The 19,677-nt window shown below is 41.5% G+C and overlaps 1 protein-coding gene across 1 annotated transcript; it reads left to right on the forward strand.

Moving 5' to 3' along the window:
* Positions 1-6,619: 6,619 nt before the first annotated feature.
* Positions 6,620-17,876, forward strand: CEL (carboxyl ester lipase). The gene is made up of 11 exons (XM_051973773.1): positions 6,620-6,685; positions 10,685-10,835; positions 10,934-11,056; positions 12,102-12,299; positions 13,032-13,162; positions 13,649-13,756; positions 14,097-14,214; positions 14,735-14,921; positions 16,300-16,503; positions 17,008-17,205; positions 17,386-17,876. The coding sequence occupies exons 1-11, from the start codon at positions 6,620-6,622 to the stop codon at positions 17,732-17,734; spliced, it is 1,833 nt and encodes a 610-aa protein (XP_051829733.1). The 3' UTR covers positions 17,735-17,876.
* Positions 17,877-19,677: the final 1,801 nt, after the last annotated feature.

Here is a 19,677-nt window from a genome sequence, read left to right on the forward strand (position 1 = left end):
CTGGATGATTCATGTGGAATAGTTTGTTTTTGTTTTTTTAATCAAAGGGGAGACTTGGGAAGGAAATTAGAAGTCCATAGGGCCCACGACTCCTTCTGTGTCTGTGAAACCAGACATCTTTTATGAATTGAAGACTTAAAAGAAATATTAATAAGAAACGAGAGGATAAGAGTAAACAAAACAGCAACAGAATTACCAGGAGAATAACAAGGAAGATGAACGACTTATAAACAACTGCTGGAGTTTTCCAAATCTCCTCTAACTTCTAGTCTAGATTCTTTCCCAGAAGAATAGGATTATTATTGCATTCTTCTCCTACCTCCAGGTGTGAACTGCCTGTTCCCAAAGTCCATTGTCTTGCCTTGTAGCTGCCTTGGCCTTTCAGTTTCTTGCCGGACTAAAAAATGTCTTACCTCTGCTTGAAGTCATTTTGTTCTGATTTTGTTATATCCCTCCTGGAGATACCTGAGGAAATGAATTTTTGTTCCCTATTTAACTCATTTTGCTTTGTTTGATTTGATATTTTCTGTCTTTTTTAGTCTAACATGGCATTTTTTTTTGGTAGTTGATGATATCTTTCCACTTTAGTCATCTTCTAATGCTTTATTGTGTTCTGGAGATGACATTTGGTTTGCACCAGAGCACAAGCTCTGGCCGTATCTACCAAGTTAGAAAGGCTTTCCTAGCTAAACTTGGAAAGGCTTATCATCATGTGTGCCATGATTGGTGAATTTTTTGGACATAGCAGCTTATATTATACTTGCCTCCACCTTGTAAATCAAAGGAATTTTCTCATTCACACCTGCAAATGCTTGGTTTTCTTTCTCCCTATGTAAGTATCCTACTTTATGCACCAACTTGAAGATTGAATGTTATTGGACCTTGGAGACTTTGGAGATCATTTGATCTAACTCCCTCATTTTAAATAGATCAAGTCAGGGAGAGGGGATAGTTTGTCCAAGATCACACATTGCTATTAGTGGCAATAGAACTAACATCCTGGTCTCCAGATTCCACTCCAGGCATCTATCCACCACACCACACTTCCTACAATTCTTTTTTTCCCCTCAATAGTATTTTCCAAATATGCATAAAGATAGTTTCCAATATTCATTTTCATATTATTATTAAAACTTTTTATTTTTTTATTTTTTTGGCTGAGGCAATTGGGGTTAAGTGATTTGCCCAGGGTCACACAACTAGGAAATGTTGTGTCTGAGGCCAGATTTGAACTCAAATCGTCTTGACTTCAGGAATGGTACTTTATCCACTGCACCATCTAGCTGCCCCTCAATATTCACTCTTGCAAAAGGGTGTTTCAAATTTTTTTCTCCCTCTCCTCTAGACAGCCAGGTAACCCAATATATTATGTTAAACATGTGCAATTCTTCTATACATATTTCCACAATTATGCTGCACAAGAAAAATAAGATCAAAAAGGAAAAAAATGAGAAAAAATAAAATGCAAGCAAACAACAACAAAAAGAGTGAATATACTATGTTGTGATCCCACAGTCAGTACCCACAGTCTTCTCTCTGGGTGCAGATCACAATACCATTGGAACTGGCCTGAATCATCTCATTGTCCAACATTGGACATTGTTGATTTTTTGTAAGATTTTGTGTTCCAATTTTTTTTCTCTCCCTCTCTTATTTCCATCCTCCCCAGGACAGCAATCAATCTGATATAAGTTCAGCCTTCTGCAATCCTTTAAATGCTGTCAGACTCATTTGTTACTTTATGAATTCTCTAAGCTCCTAACTTGGCTCTGTTATGTCCTATTCATTAAGAAAGAAGATCTGTAAATTCAAACTCCTCCCAAACCTACCATTAGAATAACTAAAACCTAGTAGCTGGAGTAATGCCAGTTTCCTCTCTTATTTTTCCTATTCACTCTCTGGATGAGAATTTCATGTGTCATAAAATGGCTGCCAAGGAGAAGTCAGCAGAGCATGCTGAAATGATCCAAGATGAACAATTTTTCTTCAGAAAATCCAGTCAATCAATAGGTTTAATGAGTGCTTATTGGGCTCAATAAGTCTTGTAAGTATTGTAATGTGAGGAATTGTCCCTGTCCTCATGGAAATTATATTCTAGTTGAAAAGATGGCAAAAAAACATAAAATTATAATGAATAGTACATGTCAGTATTTAATGAAGTGCTAAATTGTATGGTAAAGACATTAAATGCTGGTAATTTAGAAGAGGGTGATCGGAGAAGGCCAGAGTGGTTGGGGAAATTTTCATGGAGGAGGCAGGATTTGATTTAGTTCTTGAATCTTGGTAGAACTGAGGTAAGGGGAAAGTACACTGGCTTGAATTATCTAGACCACTATTGTCAGAGATAGTACTTGAAAGTTCTGATGCCAAACTGTTCTCTAAGCCCAGTAGAAACACTGCTGGGTCAAAGGGTATGCACAGTTTGATAACTTTTTGAGCATAGTTCCAAATTGCTCTCCAGAATGGTTGGATCTGTTCACAACTCCACCAACAATGTATTAGTGTCCCAGTTTTCCCACATCCACTCCGATATTCATCATTTTTCCCTGTCATTTTAGCCAATCTGACAGGTGTGTAGTGGTATCTCAGAGTTGTCTTAATTTGCATTTCTCTGATTAATAATGATTTAGAACACCTTCTTATATGACTAGAAATAGTTTTAATTTCTTCATCTGAAAATTGCCTGCTTATATTCTTTGACCATTTGTCAATTGGAGAACAGCTTAAATTCTTATAAATTTGAGTCAATTCTCTCTATATTTTAGAAATGAGGCCTTTATCAGAACCCTTCCATGTAAAAAAAATTTTCCCAGTTTATTGCTTTTAGGAAGGTCTTGAGCTAGGCCTGAGAGAATTTAGAAAGGCAAGCAGAGGATATCTGAGGTGTAATAACAGGAAAACCCATGGCATATTCATTGAAAGGAACGTAAATAAAGAGGGAGCAGTAGAAATAGAGTTGGAAATGTAGGGTTTGGCCAGCTTTGGGAATGCATTGCATACTAGGCAAGGAGGTAAAACTCAGGTTGAAAATCAACACAAAGCTTGGTCTCTGACCCTAAAAAAAAAAGTACTGATTTCCTTTTCAAGGCAAATCTCTGAGTGAAATGGGGTAGGTCCAAGGGTTTGGTGGTAGAGGATAGAGGGTAGCAAATCAAGGGTTAGTAGATGTTGGGCAGAAACTATTATTAGATCAGGAACCCTGTGTGGCCAGAACAGTACTCCCAAGAAGTGCCTTGTGCAGGGGCTTAAATTAGAAAGCTTTGAAAAGGCTTAAAATGATTGATGGTGCTCTAAAGGCTCCCTTGCTGTGCTTCCCACTGGGTACTCCTGCAGAGCCAAACATGGTTGTGCTAGCTCACTGTGGCCTGGACTTAGGGATTTTCATAACTCATAATACTCAGCACCATGCACTCAACAGGGGCTAGGGCTCTTCCCGATAGCAACTCCCACAACTTTTGATACAGGTAAAACCTGCCTTAATAGCATAAAACTTCCTGGAGTTTTTTCACCACTTTGTGTATGTGTGTGACATATTTTCTTTCCATGGCATCCACTCTTCCTGTGCTGACTCACCTTACAATTCTCTCTGTCACCAGGAAATGCTTCTGACACCTCTGAATCCCTTCGTCTTCTCGAAACCTTCCCAGAGATGAGAACCAAATCTCTCCCTCTCCAGAATGACGATCATCAGCCTGTCCCCTGTGGCTCTGCTGCCTTTTCCTTCTTGGCTGTCTCTTGTCCCCAAGTGAAAAGATGTTTGTGTTGGCTTAGCTTATGAGCCTGAGGAAGATGCCTTTTAGCTGCTTGAGTCTCTTTACTACTAGCATGTAACCAGTTGCTATTCTTTCCTGCCACAGGTCCCCCTGACCCCAAGTAACTCAGAACACCGCAATTAAACATTTATCCATTATACTGCAACATATCCAACATATAAAGGACTGCTTGCCATCTAGGGGAGGGGGTGGAGGGAGGGAGGGGAAAAAAATCGGAACAGAAACGTGTGCAAGGGATAATGTTGTAAAAAAAATTACCCTGGCATGGATTCTGTCAATATAAAATAATTATTAAATAAAAATTAAAAAAAAATAAACATTTATCCATTTATCAATTATCCACAGGCGGCTTCATGGATTCAGTGAAGCAACTGACACAACTCCAGCCCCACTTCTTTTCTGGATGACTTTCCATTGTGATTAGTTTAGATAAGCTCAGAAAAAGCCCATATGCTTAAGTATTAACCTTTGAACAAGAGAAGTATAGTCAAAATACTATACAAATACAAAATACAGGGGAAAACTCTAAACTGGGAGTCAAGGGACCCAGTTATATTCCTAGATCTGCCACTAAATTATTGTGTGATTATGGGCAAGTAACATGTCCTTTTAGCACTCAGTTTCCCCATATACAAAACAGGGACACTGAACTAGATGTTCCCTAATGACTCATTTCCCCAAAAATTCTAGCATTAATATGACCAGAACTCAGAATTTGAAGGAACCTCAGACATCTTCTAGTCTAAATTATATCAAAGCAATCTCTATATCTCTTACAAGTACTCATCTGCCTTCTGTTGAAGACTTCCAGTGACGGGAATTCACCAGAAGAGTATTCTAAAGCAGTCCACTTTTTAGATGGCTCTAATGGAGAGGTTTTTCTAAGCATTAAGCAAAAATGTCTACTTTCCTATAACTTTTCGGTCATTTCTCCAAGCCCAGCCTTGAGGAACAAGCAAAGCAATCCTTCCATATGTCATTCCTTCAAATACCTGACCATTTCACATCCTCCCAATTCTCCCTAGTTTCTTCAATCAATTCTCAGTTCTTTCCTTCTTTCCCCTTTTTGGTTAACCTCTTCTGAACATGCTCCTACTTCTCCATGACTTCCATAAATGATCCACAAACTGAACAGGTGTGTTCTTCCTTCCATTCACGAGTCAGATATTCAAATGGATCTGTGAGCTTATTGATGTTAGTCAACAAACTTTTATTAGATGCTTTGATAAGCTAAATATTATATCCTGTATATTGCAATATATTTAACATATATAGGACTGCTTGCCATCTTGGGGGGGGTGGTGGAGAGAGGGAGGGAAAAAACGAAACATAAGCGAGTGCAAGGGATAATGTTGTAAAAAATTACCCTGGCATGGATTCTGTCAACACAAAGTTATTATTAAATAAAATAAAATTTAAAAAATAAATAAATAAATATTGTATCCTGTTGATGTTCCCTCCAATGTGGTAGATTACAACCCATCCAAGCTTGCCAAACTGCTAGCCATTTCCTACCCATATCCTTCCCCAAGATGGACACCCAATGAGCTGGGGCCCTTACTTGCTTTCTCCTGACATCAAGAGGATACCAGAGAGGCCCACAGGTTGTCCACTGTTCCCACAGGACTATCTTTTGGGATCATACATTTCTTTTGTTGTCATCCTTTACTCTGGTTCTTCATAGTTCTTTATTTGCTATGGATTGTAGTCTATTTATATACACTATTTGTTTCTCCATTGCTTTTTGGTACTTATTTTAATTCTCCAGAGACTATAATGTTCTGTGGCTTCTTTGCTTTTCTTTTCATGCCCCAATCTTAGCACAGTGTCTGTCACATAGTAAGTGCTTGATAAATTCTGTTGACTCACTGACTGACTTAGACCCACACACTAACAGTATAGAATATTAATATTGAAAAGATGCCTCTTTGAAAGTTGGCTGTCTTTGTTGCCCTGTTTATTCTTATTAAATATTAAATTTGCTAAACACAATCTTCAAATAGTTTCCCAGAGACTTCCTTTATTTTTTCAAAGTCATTTCTATATTTATTCCTTTTATTCTAGATCTTTTTGGATCTTGATTCTGGTATCCAATATAGTTGGATCCAAACACAAAATCTGAACAATTCATTCTAAAAAAGTAAGACCATGTAAATGAGATGTCAGTCACTACTTTATATAATCTGCTGCTCTGGACTGATGATTTAATTCCCATATGTGCAGATCATTGCGAATTCCCTATAGTGGATTCCCATCCACTACAGGTGGAGTAGGAGGAGCTAATTGGTAGGAGCCCTACTAGATCTGGTCCTACTGGGACCATATGCTAATGATTCTGATCTGGTAGACTTTAGCAAGTTGGGAAGGGAGTGGAGCCATTGCAGGTCCATTTCTCTGTTATAGAAAATGGTGGCTGGAACCTTAATAGTGGATGTCAGAGATCTCTTAGTGACTTGTACCCTGCTTGATTTTCATGACCTTTGTTCCCACTGCCACCTGTGTCTTCTCCCAGGTAGGCAGATACATGCACAGGTGTAAGACTAGCAATTAGGTTTTGCCCAAGGGCTCCTAGGCTTGGGAAAATGTGTGTGTGTGTGTATTTTAGTAACCTTGGCTCTCCCAGTACTCTTTCTGCTCCCTCTCCCCCTCCTCCCCAGAACAGAAAGTTTGTCTTTCCAATTAGGTACCACCCCAAGTGAGTGGCCCCACTTGTGCAGTGAGGTGGAGGTGCAATGAGAGGTGAAGGGAACAAGGGCCACTCTTCTATCAGCTGCCAAACTTAGCTTCTCACACACTATATATGCTAACAGCCCCATCTGGGCATTCAGTGGGTACACACACACACAATGGGGCACCCAGAGTTGGTGGTCGTCAGCCTCATCTGTTGCCTAGCAGCTGCTAGTGCAGCTAAGGTAAGTAAAGACTGAAGAGAAATTGGGGAATTCTTTCAGGTTAAGGATTGGGACAAATGACCTGAACAATAAGCTGGTTTTTTTCTTCTTGCTAAGTCAAGATCTTCTTGAGGCTCAATAATATATAATTACGATAGCTTATATTTTATTATACTTTGACTCTCTTCTTAACGGTCCCATGAAGTAATTAATACAAAAATGACTGTGACTCCTATGTTAGAGTTGGGAAAACTGAGGCTCACTCAAAAGTAAGATTTGCTCACTAGTAACTGGTGGAAGGCAGGTTTTTGCACTAATGTTTTGCCCTTTTTATTGTGCCATGCAAATTTCTCAGTCCTCAAATGTGCCTCCTTTCCCTAATCACAGAATTTCAGAATTATAAAGGACTTCAGCAGGCATTTAGTTCAATTTGTGCCAGAGCAGGGTTTTTTAAGGGTTTTTTGGCCACAATTTATCTAATTGATCTAGTCTCTGCTTGAAGACATCCAGTGAAGGATGTCTTTCTCCTGAGCTGCCCCCACCACATATAAGAGGATAGTTTTGCTCTTCCCCTCAGTCTTCCCTTCTCTCTGGTCTGTTTCTCTTCCAAGAGGCCCCTGATTTTGTTTGTATTACCCTGGAACTGGGACGTTTGGGAAAGAGAGAGAACAGCACTCCCAATTCAGTAGGTTTCTCTATTCATTAAATGCTTATGAAATGCTGTTGGTCAAATTTTCTGGGGGAAGGAAGGAAGGGAAGGAGGAAGAAAGGAAGGAAAGAAGAAAGGAAGGAAAGAAGAAAGAAATGGAAGAAGGAAGGACAGAAGAAAGGAGGGATGCAAGAGGGAGGAAGGGAGGAAAGGGACAGATAGAAAGGGTAAAAGAAATATGTTAGGAAGATGACTGTGGGCTAAGTAACCCTTTGGCCTCTAATCTTCCTAGTCTTGATCTTGCTCTTATTAATAATAAATTAGGGAGTAAAGGATGGGAAAATAGACATTTGCAGCAACCATTGAACAGATGTTAGAAGCATCAGAGACCTCCCCCCCCCCTCAATATCCCTACCAGACAGATCTTTACTTATGCCCCAGGGTTTCCTTGTTTCATGGGATGGATATGATTTCAAGATAGCAATAGGGCAAACCCTACCATTGAAAGAAACACTGGAAAACTTGCCCAACTGATCTTTGGGAGTTGAGGAGGGAACCAGCAGTGTTCTGAACCCTTAAACATTGTCCCAGATCCAGAATCATAGAATTTTATATTTTGAAATGACATCAGAAGTCAACTAACCCAACCTGATAACCCACCCATATCTGATCAGGAGCCTCTCTGCATGATCCGTGATTATTTGAAAACCTCTAGTAAACGGAAATCTGCCTCTTTCATAGGTAGTACCTCCCACTTTAGAGACTTTTCATGGTTAGTTACTTTTTCCCTTACATAGAGCCCAAACCTTTCTTTCTACAATTCTCCCATTCCTCCTAGTTTTGCCCCCTGAGCCAACCAAAATGTCTGATAATCCCACTTTCATTTAATTGCCCTTTAGTTACTGGAAGACAGCCATTATGTCTCCCTTAAGTCTCTTCTCTAGGCTAAACATTTAATTTAATTTAGTGAACATTTTAAAGTGTTTAATATCTTCAAAGTCCCGTGGATATAGAAATAGGTAAATGGCACTGATATAACTCTTGAAATTCGAGTTTACATACAGGTTGTAATCCCCAACTCATATCCTGTTTTATCTCTCTAGTTCTTTCAATTCTTAGGATTCTTAGGATCATTGGAGGGGACTATCAAAATCATATAATCCTACTCCCTCATCTTCCAAATAAAGAAAACAGGGAAAGGGGGAAAATGGCTACCCTCAAGTCATGAAAGTAAGAATGTAGAAGAGTTGGGTTTGGAATCAAGGTCTTCCACTCCCAATTCACTGCTTTTTCCTCTACCCTAGCCTGTCTCTGTCTGAGCCTCCTCCTCGACTTGGTTTCGTCCCTCTTAAAAAGTAACACCCAGAACTGTACATAATATTCCAGATTGAAGAGAGAACAAAAAGAGACACTATCTCCCCCATTCTCAACAATGTGTGTCTATTAATACAACCTAAGATTATATCAGCTTCATTGGCTGCTACATCACATTGCAGACTCGTCCTGAGTTTGTGATCCACGACTCTTCCTCCCCCCCACCCCCACCCCAGTTATTTTTCATGGAAACTTCTTTCTAGCCACATCCACCCCTAGCAACCTTTTCCATACATAAACAGTGTTTTTTTCTTCATCCAAGTATAAGACTTTACATCCTTGTTTAATTTATCCTTAGATTCGGCCCATCACTTCAGCCTAATTTAACATAAGTTTCTCTCATCTGTCCTCTTGTCTCCATTCACACAGGCACTTGTTTAGCTGATCCTTTATCACTTCACTTTTGACAATAATAACCACTTAATTGGTCTCTATTTCCAGTCTCTTCCTTTTTTTACATAGTCCTCCACACCATTAACTGACAAAATAATCTTCCTAAAAACACAAATCTGCCCATGTCATTTCCTTACTCAAAAACCTTCAATGGCTTCCTGTGGCTTCAAGGATGAAGTACCAAACCCTCAGCCTGGCCTTTAAGGTCCTTCCCATTTTGGTCCTTATCTACCTTTCTAGTCTTATTTATTTTTATATCCCTTCAGGATTTAGAGCTGGACAAGCCCCCAAGAAATCACCTTGTTCCGTCCTCATTTTACAAATGAGGAAACTGAAGAGTGCCTTGCCCAGACATAGCAGAAGTGGGATTCTAAACCAGGTCTCCTAATAGGAATACTGGTGCTTTCCCCAATATATGTCACTGCAAGTTAGAAGCAGCCTTTCCTTTAGAAATAATACAAACTTTTTTAATATCTGTAAGTAATTAGGATGGGGGGAACCAAGACTCAGTCTAAAGTCAATATTTTTTTTTAAAAAGTTTAATGCTAATATAATAAAAATGGCAATTATGCCTAAATTTATCTACTTTTTCAGTGCCATACCAAACTGTCAAAAATTGTTTTATAAAACTAGAAAAAATAATAACAAAATTCATCTGGAAGAACAAAAGGTCAAAAATATGAAAGGAATTAATGAAAAAAATTACAAAGGAGCTAGCAGTACCAAACCTAAAACTATATTATAAAGCAGCAGTCATCAGAACCATTTGGCACTGGCTAAGAAATAGAGTGGTAGATCAATGGAATGGATTAGATACATGTGATACAATAAATAAGGCCTAAATTAATCTAGTATTTGATAAACCCCCAAATTCCAGCTTCTGGAATAAGTATTCACTATTTGACAAAAATTGCTGGGAGAGCTGGAAAATAATATGTCAGAAACTTGGCATAGACCTACATCTCATAACTCATATCAAAATAAAGTCAAAATCGGTACATGATTTGGGCATAAAGGATGATACCATAAACAAATTAGGAGAGCAAGGGATAATTTACCTATCCGATCTTTGGAGATGGAGGAATTTATGACCAAAGAAGAACTAAAGAACATTATAAAAAGCAAAATGAACAACTTTGATTACATTAAATTAAAAAAAATTTGCATAAAAAGTTTAATGACTCAAATGAACTTCATAAAAATGAATGTACATGCATAACTGATATCAGATTACTTGCTAGAGTGGGAAGGGGGAAAAGAAGAAGAAGAAAAAAAATTGAAACTCAAAATCTTACAAAAATGAATATTGAAAACCATCTTTACATGTAAGTGGAAAAATAATATCCTATTAAAATAAAATTTTAAAAAATTAGTTTAGCAGTTAGGTGTTATCAGCAGGGACTGAAGTCAGGAAGATCTGACTTCAAAACCAGCCTCAGATACTGTGAACCTAAGTAAATCATTTAACCTCTGTTTGCTTCCATTTTCTCAATTGTAAAATGAGTATAATAATAGGGTTGTGAGTATCAAATGAGATAATATTTGTAAAGCATTTCACATAGTAGGTGATATACAAAGACTTATTCCTTTCCATCCTTTTCTAGTTGGGAGCTGTCTACACCGAAGGGGGCTTTGTTGAAGGTGTCAATAAGAGGCTGGGTCTCCTTGGTGACTCGGTAGACATTTTCAGGGGCATCCCTTTTGCTGCTCCCCCCAAGGCCCTGGAGATTCCCCAGCGTCACCCTGGATGGCAAGGTAAGAGGGCAGGAAACACCGAGTTATAAGTTGGGATTGACCCTGTGAGCCAGAGGACCCACCCAGCTTCAGACTTATTTCTTCCTTTTCTCCCTCAGGAACCCTAAAGGCCAAGGAATTCAAGAAACGATGCCTTCAGGCCACCATCACTCAGGATGATACCTATGGCAGTGAGGACTGCCTCTACCTCAACATCTGGGTCCCACAGGGAAGGAAGCAAGGTCAGGGTCAGGGGAAGGGAAGTGTGGGAAGGACACAGACCACTGGGAAGTAGCCTGTCTGTTCTGGCCCAGAAGCCCTCTTTTCCCAATCTTTTCTTTTCCTACTAGGAGGAAAGAATTATGGAATTCTAGACCTTCAAATAGATCTAGAGTCTATTTCCTGAAATTCGATTCAGTAAATACTTATTAAATGCCTGCTTAAAAGTGAATGAAATCCTGTGATGGGAGATTAAAAATAGCACAGCCCCTCTCCTAAAGGAACTATCTGTCTAACGGCAGTGTGGTGGGGTAAGGCATGTACGTGACAGGAGAATAAGTGCAAGAGAGGTCCGGGAGAAATGCTAAATGAAAGAAAAGCCAGGAGGCAGAAGGAGAGATCTCTTTTCTCTGGGTTTGGTTATGGAAAGCTTCATAGAGAAGATGGTACCTGAGATGGACTTTGAAGGAGGAGGTGGTAGATAGGTGGATGGGTGGCTGAAGATAAAGATTCTGTTCTAGGGGGAAAGGGTAAGAAAAAACACGGAAGCAAATAAGAAAAGTATAAGAACAGAGCATGACAAATAGTCCAATTTAGCTAGAACAGTATATGAAAGGAATTACTATGGCATAAGACTGGAAAAATAGGGTGAAACCAAATTGTGAAGGTCCTTGGATTTTATAGCCAGAAACTTAATACTTTATTCATTAGATAGTGTAGAGTTACTGACGGTTAGCTTCCTATTGCCAAAAAACAGAGGCTAGAGGAAGAGACTGGGATTAGAAGGCTCTGAGCCCTGGATTGAGATTCTTGAGAATGTTTTCTACTGCCTGTCCCAAGTCCCCCGAGTAGCAATCTCCTCATCCCAGGTTCACAGCCTTAGATCCAACATTCACTACCTTTCATACTCCTGTGGGAGGCCACAGCTGGTGCTTGGGGTCACAATGCCCCATAGAGCATAGAGGTTTTGGTTTTTTTGTTTTCAGTGCAAGGAAGCTTAGCCCTAGCTGAGAGCTTCCTTGCTCTCAGTCCACTTCTCTTAGCTCTGGTTCTTTCTTGGCTCTTTAGTTTCTAGAGACCTGCCAGTCATGATCTGGATCTATGGTGGGGCCTTCCTGATGGGGGCAGGCCATGGTGCCAACTTTCTGAAGAATTACCTGTATGATGGGGAAGAGATTGCCACCCGAGGAAATGTCATTGTGGTTACCTTCAACTACCGTGTTGGGCCCCTGGGCTTCCTCAGCACTGGAGACTCCAACCTGCCAGGTACTTGCTGGCCCTCTAAGTCTGGGCCTTGGGTCTGCGAGGAGAGGGACCCAAGAGAGGGACACTTACTCTGTCTCACACAAATCTTTGCCATGTAGGGGATCCTTCCCTTTTGGGGAGCTGTTCCTATTCCTCTGTAGTCTAACAACTTCTAAAAATGTCACTGTTTATAAAATCCTAGAATGTCAGGGATGGGGGAATGGAACTAAGAGTTACAAAAGTCATGGAATGTCACAGCTGGAAGGGGCTTGAAATAACATCTGGCCAAGCCCATTAGGAAGAATAAAGCCAACAGAACCACTCTGAGGTCAGTCAGTCAGGGCTGATTAAAGGCTTACTATGTGCCAGCCAACGTTTTAAAGGCTGGAGATTCAAAGAAAGGGAAAAACTTGGTCTCTGCTCTCGTGGAAGTCACATTCTGATAGGGAAGACAACATAAGTAAAGATGGGAAGCTACATAGTGCAGGGGAGGGAGTACTGGGCTTGAAAGAAGGAAGAATCCTCTTTGTGAGTTCAAATCCAGCCTCAGACACTTACTAGCTGTATGACCCTGGGCAAGTCACTTAACACTGTCTGCCTCAGTCTCCTCATTGTAAAACAGGGATTAATAGTAGCACCCACCTTGCACAGGTAGCTGTGAGGGTTAAATATTGATAAGGCACTTGGCACAATACCTGGCACCTAGTAGGCACTTCACAAACGCTTGTTTTCTTCCTTTTCCCCCATTGTCAGGTAACTTTGGTCTTTGGGATCAGCACATGGCTATTGCATGGGTGAAGAGGAACATCGCAGCCTTCGGTGGGGACCCCAACAACATCACCATCTTTGGGGAGTCAGCTGGTGGAGCCAGTGTCTCCATCCAGGTCTGGGATTTTATTGAAAGTTAGGAAGATCTACTTCAACCCTCCCTCCTGCTTCTCTCCCCATACCCCAGTCGATCCATTGTTCTCCAAAAGGGTTGTGGGGAGGATCCAAAAGACACATCTGTCTTGTGACATCCATATCCCTGTGAGCAGCTCTGTTCTGCTGTGCTGGGTGTGAGCCATGTGGGACGAGGCAACAGGGAGGGAGATGGAATGATGTAAGGCTCATCTCAGGGAAGGGGTGGAATTCCTGAGATCCCACTTCATCCCGCCCTAAGCCAGGAAGCATAAATTATGGCATGGTCTGTGCTTGTTGCACTCTCTATGTCATGGCTCTGTCAAGTGAAAAATGGGAAGAGAGTGGGAGGGAGAGAAGAAAAAAGGGAGAAGCATGAGAGGGAGGAAGAGGGAACAGAGGAAAGAAGAAAAGAAGCCGAGGGATAGGGAACTTTGGGTCTCAGCTGAAATGGTGCCTCCATGTTGCAGACTTTAACTCCCTACAATAAGGGACTCATCAAGAGAGCCATCAGTCAGAGCGGTGTGGCCCTGAGTCCTTGGGTCATCCAGAAAAACCCCCTCTTCTGGGCTAAAAGGGTAAGAAACCCAAGGCCAGTGGCCATCTCTACCCTCCTAGGGTGGGAAGGGGTGGGACGGGGCAGCCCAATAGGTTTGAATGGTCCACAAGTTCATGCTTCTTTCATTTACATGTAATATGCACAACACTTGCATTAAATTTTTTATGCCCAGAAATCTTTCTCCAAACTCGAGACACTATTAGGTTGGATAAGCTATCCCAATCTAAAAAATATACTAGTGGAACTTTCCCCCAGGAACCCATCCTCTCCTTTCTCCAATCTTCCTTAAAGGTGTGTGGGGGGGGGGAATTTGCTATCAACGCTGAAGATGCTAGGGTAGGAGTTCCTCTTCCCAACAGATCGCCAGCAAGGTGGGATGCCCACTGGATGATACCGCCAAGATGGCCAAATGTTTCAAGATCACTGATCCCCGAGCTCTGACTTTGGCCTATAAGATGCCTCTGGCTGGCATGGAATGTGAGTGGGGACTATTTAGGAGGGGGTGGGAGGTGGCACACTTTCCAGAACCGCTTTCCAGATTCTCTCTGAGCCTCGGTTTCCCTTCTTTGCTAAATGAGTGGGCTGGATGAAGCAATTTCTGAGGTCCCTCCAGCTCTAACATTCTTGTTCTGAGAGAGTTTTGGGGACTCAATCATAAATGCGAATAGTACGTTACTCTTTGTACTACTCAGAGCAACCACAGTGTGGTCCATTTTGTTTATAACTAATGACACCCAAAATATTAATAGTTTGGATTTCTACAGAGCTGTCTTTCTGGCAGATCTCTGGGCATTTATTTAACTACCATCTCAGTTATCACAATTATCCATTCAGTATCCCAGGACCAGGGTAACGAATAAGTCTTTGATTCCAAGGACAGAATGAACCTAGAACAAGAGGGTTTTACTTTAGACACAAACTGAAGGATAATTCCATCCCACCTCCCTGAAAGACAGAGAGGGACCAGAGGGATTCACCCCCCGTCTCTCCTTGCCAGACCCTATGCTGCATTATCTGGGCTTTGTACCAGTCATCGATGGAGACTTCATTCCCGATGATCCGGTCAACCTCTTCGCCAACGCGGCCGACATCGACTACATCGCCGGCACCAACAACATGGACGGCCACATCTTTGCCAGCATCGATATGCCCGCCATCAACAAGGCCTCCCAGAGCATCCAAGAGTGAGTGTCCGGGAGACGTCCTGAAGGCCGGGTGTATCAGGGGGTCACTCAAAGGGGCGGGCCCACTCGGAGCAAAAGCAAAACCCCGAGGCGTGTATGTGCCCGAGCTTGGGGAAGGCATCGGAAAGGAGACTCCGAGAAAGACTGCGTCTCTCCCCGAGTGGGCGGTCAGAGAAAGCACGAACAGAGCAGCGGCTAACAAAATCCAGTCCAGACAAGAGCAGATGGCTGCTGACTGTCAAGGAAACGGAATGTACAAATGCTCCAGAGCTCAGGCTTCGGGGAGAGATTGGGCTGGTGTGGCTGGGAGAAGGGTTTAACTTAGGTCTGGAGGGATGCTGGGAAGGAATGGCAAGCATGAGAACAGGCATGGAGACGGCAAAACACGCCAGTGCTGGGAGAACAAGGGGCCGTTCTGGCTTGGTTGCTGCGCTAAAGTTGCACTAGTTCGCAGAAACAAACATTAGATTTCTGGAGGGTAGTTACATATGTTTCCAGTGGTCTGAGTTGGGAACCTATTCTAATGGCGTCTTTTTCAGGGGAGCCGGGAGAAGAGCCTAAAACTTTGAACCGTCTACTCTTAAGCCTGATCACTTAGATATATGCCCAGTTAGTTCTGAGAAGGATTTCTGGAAAAAGGAAAAAAGACCTTTATGCACAAAAATATTTATAGCAGCTTTTTTGTGATGGTAAAAAATTGAAAATTGAGGCCGTATCCGTCAGTTGAAAAGTGGCTGAAAAAGTTCTGGTATTCATATGATTGTGATGGAATACTGTTGTACTATAAGAAATTACGAGCAGGAGGATTTCAGGAAAACTGTCATTGATGGAGATGTCATTTCTATTAATGACTTACATGAATTGATGCAAGGTGAAGTGAGCAGAACCAGGAGAACATTTTACACAGTAGCAGCAACACTGTATAATAATCAACTGTGTATGACTCAGATATTCTCAGCAATATAATAATTCAAGACAATTCTGAAGGACTTATGATGAAAAATGCCATCCACCTCCAGAGAAAGAACTGACGGAGTCTAAAGACAGATTGAAGAATATTTTGTAAAACTTCAATTCTTTTTCTTTTCTGTTTTCTGTCACAACATGAAGATGCAGAAATATGTCTTACATGACTATACATGTATAAAATATATCAAACCGCTTGCCTTTTCAAGAAGAGGAGAGGGAAGGGAAGGAAAGGAAGGAGGGAGAGAATTTGGAACTCAAAATTTAAAAAAAAAACTAAACACAAAAACTTTTTTACATGTAATTAGGAAAAAACAAAATATTTAATAATTTTTAAAAAAAGGATTATAGGTTTGTCTAAAGAGAAAGAAAGAAATGTATGTAACTAACTATGCCTGCTTTTTCACTGTAGGGAAGACTTTTACAAGCTGGTCTCTGGTCTCACCATAACAAAAGGTCTTCCTGGTGCCAATGCCACCTTTGACTTCTACACCCAACTCTGGAGCGGAGACTCCTCCCAGGAGACCAAGAAAAAGACTGTGGTGGACTTTGAGACTGACATCCTCTTTCTGGTGCCCACAGAGATTGCCTTGGCCCAGCACGTAGCCAATGCCAAGTGAGAGCAGCCTGTTGGTGTGACTCCTTGTAGGGGGCCCAGTGATAAAGGGGTTCTGGACAGTTCTGCTTGTTGAGCTGTGGAAATGATCCTTAATCTGGTTCTGTGACTAAACAGCCATTGTAACCTCCCTAGGCTTCACTTACTTCTCTATAAAATGAGGAAATTGGCCTAGCTAATTCCCCAAAATGTTTCTTATTCTAGGGTCCCACATCCATGTTTAAATTCTTAAGAATCTAACTTTAATTTTCCTGTTCTTCCCGAATGGAGAACACAGCTAGAGTTCTTCCTCTATACACAGTGGTAATACTGGAAGGCCTAAAGCTGGTCCTTAATTTTTTCTTCTTTAATCTGAATAATTCCAGTTCCCTCTGAGTCTAAGGTAAATTTCACAAACTCCAGCCCATTCTTCCTCAGCCTCCTCTCAGATACGCTTTCCCTATCTTGGTTGGGCAGTCCCAGGTACCTCCCCACACACTAAAATTACCTTATTGAATCCTACAGGAGCGGCAGAACTTACACCTACCTGTTCTCCCATCCTTCTCGAATGCCTGTTTACCCTGACTGGGTGGGGGCCGACCATGCTGACGATATCCAGTATGTCTTCGGCAAGCCCTTTGCCACACCTTTGGGTTATCGGGCCCAGGACCGGACCGTCTCCAAGACCCTCATTGCTTACTGGACTAACTTTGCCAAAACTGGGTAAGATCTGTGGGGTGAGGCCCAGGGGGAAGCTTTGCCACAAGATTCTAGGACTGGTCACTAGTTCTTAAATAGGAACTAGGGAAAGCATGTTCTAAGCTTATAAAAAAAAATTATAAGCCATAAATCAAAGTTTCACCAGAAACTTAATCTCACTGGAGTTTTTTGCTTTCCTTAAAGGGACCCCAACATGGGCAATTCTGCAGTCCCTACCCACTGGTCTCCTTATACTGTGGAGAATGGCAACTACCTGGAAATCAACAAGAAAATGAATGCCGACTCCATGAAACAGCACCTAAGAACTGACTATCTGCGCTTCTGGACCCTCACTTATCAGGCCCTCCCCACAGTGAACCATGAAGACAAAGATGATGTTCCTGAGGATAATGTTCCCGAGGGCAGCGTCCCTGAGGGCAGCGTCCCCGAGGGCAGCGTCCCCGAGGGCAGCGTCCCCGAGGGCAGCGTTCCTGTACCTCCAGCAGACCCTGAGGTGTCTGCTCCAGTTGCCCCTGTGGCTGACTCCATATAAACCTCAAATTAACAAGTAATTAATGAGACCAGTGCCCACTCACCAGAAAGCCAAGTGCCCATGAGGGCCGGGATCCCACAGTGACTCCCTGGCTCTCTGTCCCTTTCCCCTTACTCCCTTAATAAAGTCTTGTGGCTCTCTATTATGCATCATTCTGCCCTTACTCTACGGCAAAGGTTTTTAAGCTGGGATTTCAACTGGGGTGAGGAGAATCTTAAAAGCCATTCAGGTTCAGCCTGGGCCTGCCTCAATGGGCAGGAAAGCGGAGAGGGCTAATATGTCCTTGAAGACTATTAGAATAGGGAGGGTTTAGCTGGGCACTATTGATCCCCTGGGAAAATCTACTGTAGAGTGAATTGGATGCAGTGGGTGAGCGAGAACTCAAAAGTGACTCCCTGCTTGTATCTGGGAGACTGGAAAAATGGCGGTGACAGATGGAGATATGAAAAGCTGAGGAGATTCCTCCTGCTGGCCATGAAAATACCTGAGGCATTGGAGCTCTAGGGCAAGGGATGGGGACAGAAGCCATCTTCTTAGAAGCTCATTTTACATCCTGAGCTGGACTCAAGATAGAACTGACCTATTGAGCTTTTCTCAGTCAGGAATAGAGTGGCCTGAATATTCTCCCCAGTGGGCTGGTCTGCCTTACCCAGCCTGCAAGGGGGGTCAGATTGTTTTTTGTTGTTTGTCCTTTGCTCTTGACATCAGGGAAGGGATGCTGTGACATGCAAACAAGTTGGATTTAAATGAGGGAGGGCTGTGCAAGGTCACCTGCCTCACTTTCACTTCCAGAGCCATCATAGATCAGGATGATTGGAAATGGCCCTGGATGCAGTGGGAGACCTGGGCCTTTTTAAACTAAGGTCTCTAATGGTAATTGTTTGGGCTCTGATAAGCTCAGAGTGAATATAAATAGCAATTGTTTCTATTCTGGCCAGAAACCTTGAAAAAAAAATATATATATATATATATATATATATATAATTTTTTTATTAGATAAAAGAAGTCATTCTCTGATTCATTTCTTACCTAGTCTTGGATACTCATTAGGTGTGTTATCTTGGGGAGCTCTCTTAGTTTCAGTTTCTCACTTGTAAAAGGAGTTTCTAAGAAGATAGCTTCTAAGGTCCCTAAATTTATGATACTATGATCTTTATCCATGGCATGTCACTAACTTTGGGTGTCCCCAAAAGCTGTCCTGGACCCTCTTCTTTTCCTCCACATTTGATGATCTCATCAGCTCCCATGGGTTTAATTTTTATCTCTATGCAGTTGATCCTGAGACCAATATATTCATCCCTACTCTCTCCTGAGATCTAGTCCCATTCATATGACCAATTGTCTAGTAAACAGAATAATTTGTAGGCATCTCAAAGTGTATCCAAAAATTCATTCTTTCAGCTTCTAAACAGATTACTATTGAAGGTATTAACCTCCATCCCAAGTCACCAAAGTTCACAATTCTAATGCCAATCTCTGTTTCTCACATCATTTATCCAGTAAATTATCCAATCTTTAGGCACCAATCTATGTATATGTATGCATATACACATTTAAAACCATTCTATATATACTTATATTTATCAGTTCTTTTTCTAGATGCAGATAGTATCTTAGTTTATATGTGTCCTTTGTAGTTAATCTGGGGTATATTTTTATCTTTACAACATCTCTTGCATTTATTTCTATCTCTCCATTTATAAGCCACTACTCTAGTCCGAGCTTTACTTTTTGCCTAAACCATTGCAATAGCCACCTAATTGGTCTTCCTGGCTCAAGTCTTTCCCACTCCAGTACATTCTCCCTTTAACTGCTAAATAGACTGTCTTAAAGCATAGGTTTAACCATATCTATAGCTCTACTTTAATTTCAGTAGCTTCTGATTACTTCTCATTGGGCTCTGATTGGCTCAGAGCGAATATAATTATTGGGCTCTGATTACT

This window comes from Antechinus flavipes, chromosome 2, assembly GCF_016432865.1.
Source record: "Antechinus flavipes isolate AdamAnt ecotype Samford, QLD, Australia chromosome 2, AdamAnt_v2, whole genome shotgun sequence".
NCBI classification, from domain to species: Eukaryota; Metazoa; Chordata; class Mammalia; order Dasyuromorphia; family Dasyuridae; genus Antechinus; species Antechinus flavipes.

Excerpts from the sequence above, each read along its gene's own strand:
- CEL (XM_051973773.1), top strand. The coding sequence starts at position 6,620 with ATGGGGCACCCAGAGTTGGTGGTCGTCAGCCTCATCTGTTGCCTAGCA. Across the intron at positions 14,922-16,299 it reads GCCTCCCAGAGCATCCAAGA|GGAAGACTTTTACAAGCTGG; the intron begins GTGAGTGTCCGG and ends TTTTCACTGTAG. Across the intron at positions 17,206-17,385 it reads ACTAACTTTGCCAAAACTGG|GGACCCCAACATGGGCAATT; the intron begins GTAAGATCTGTG and ends CTTTCCTTAAAG.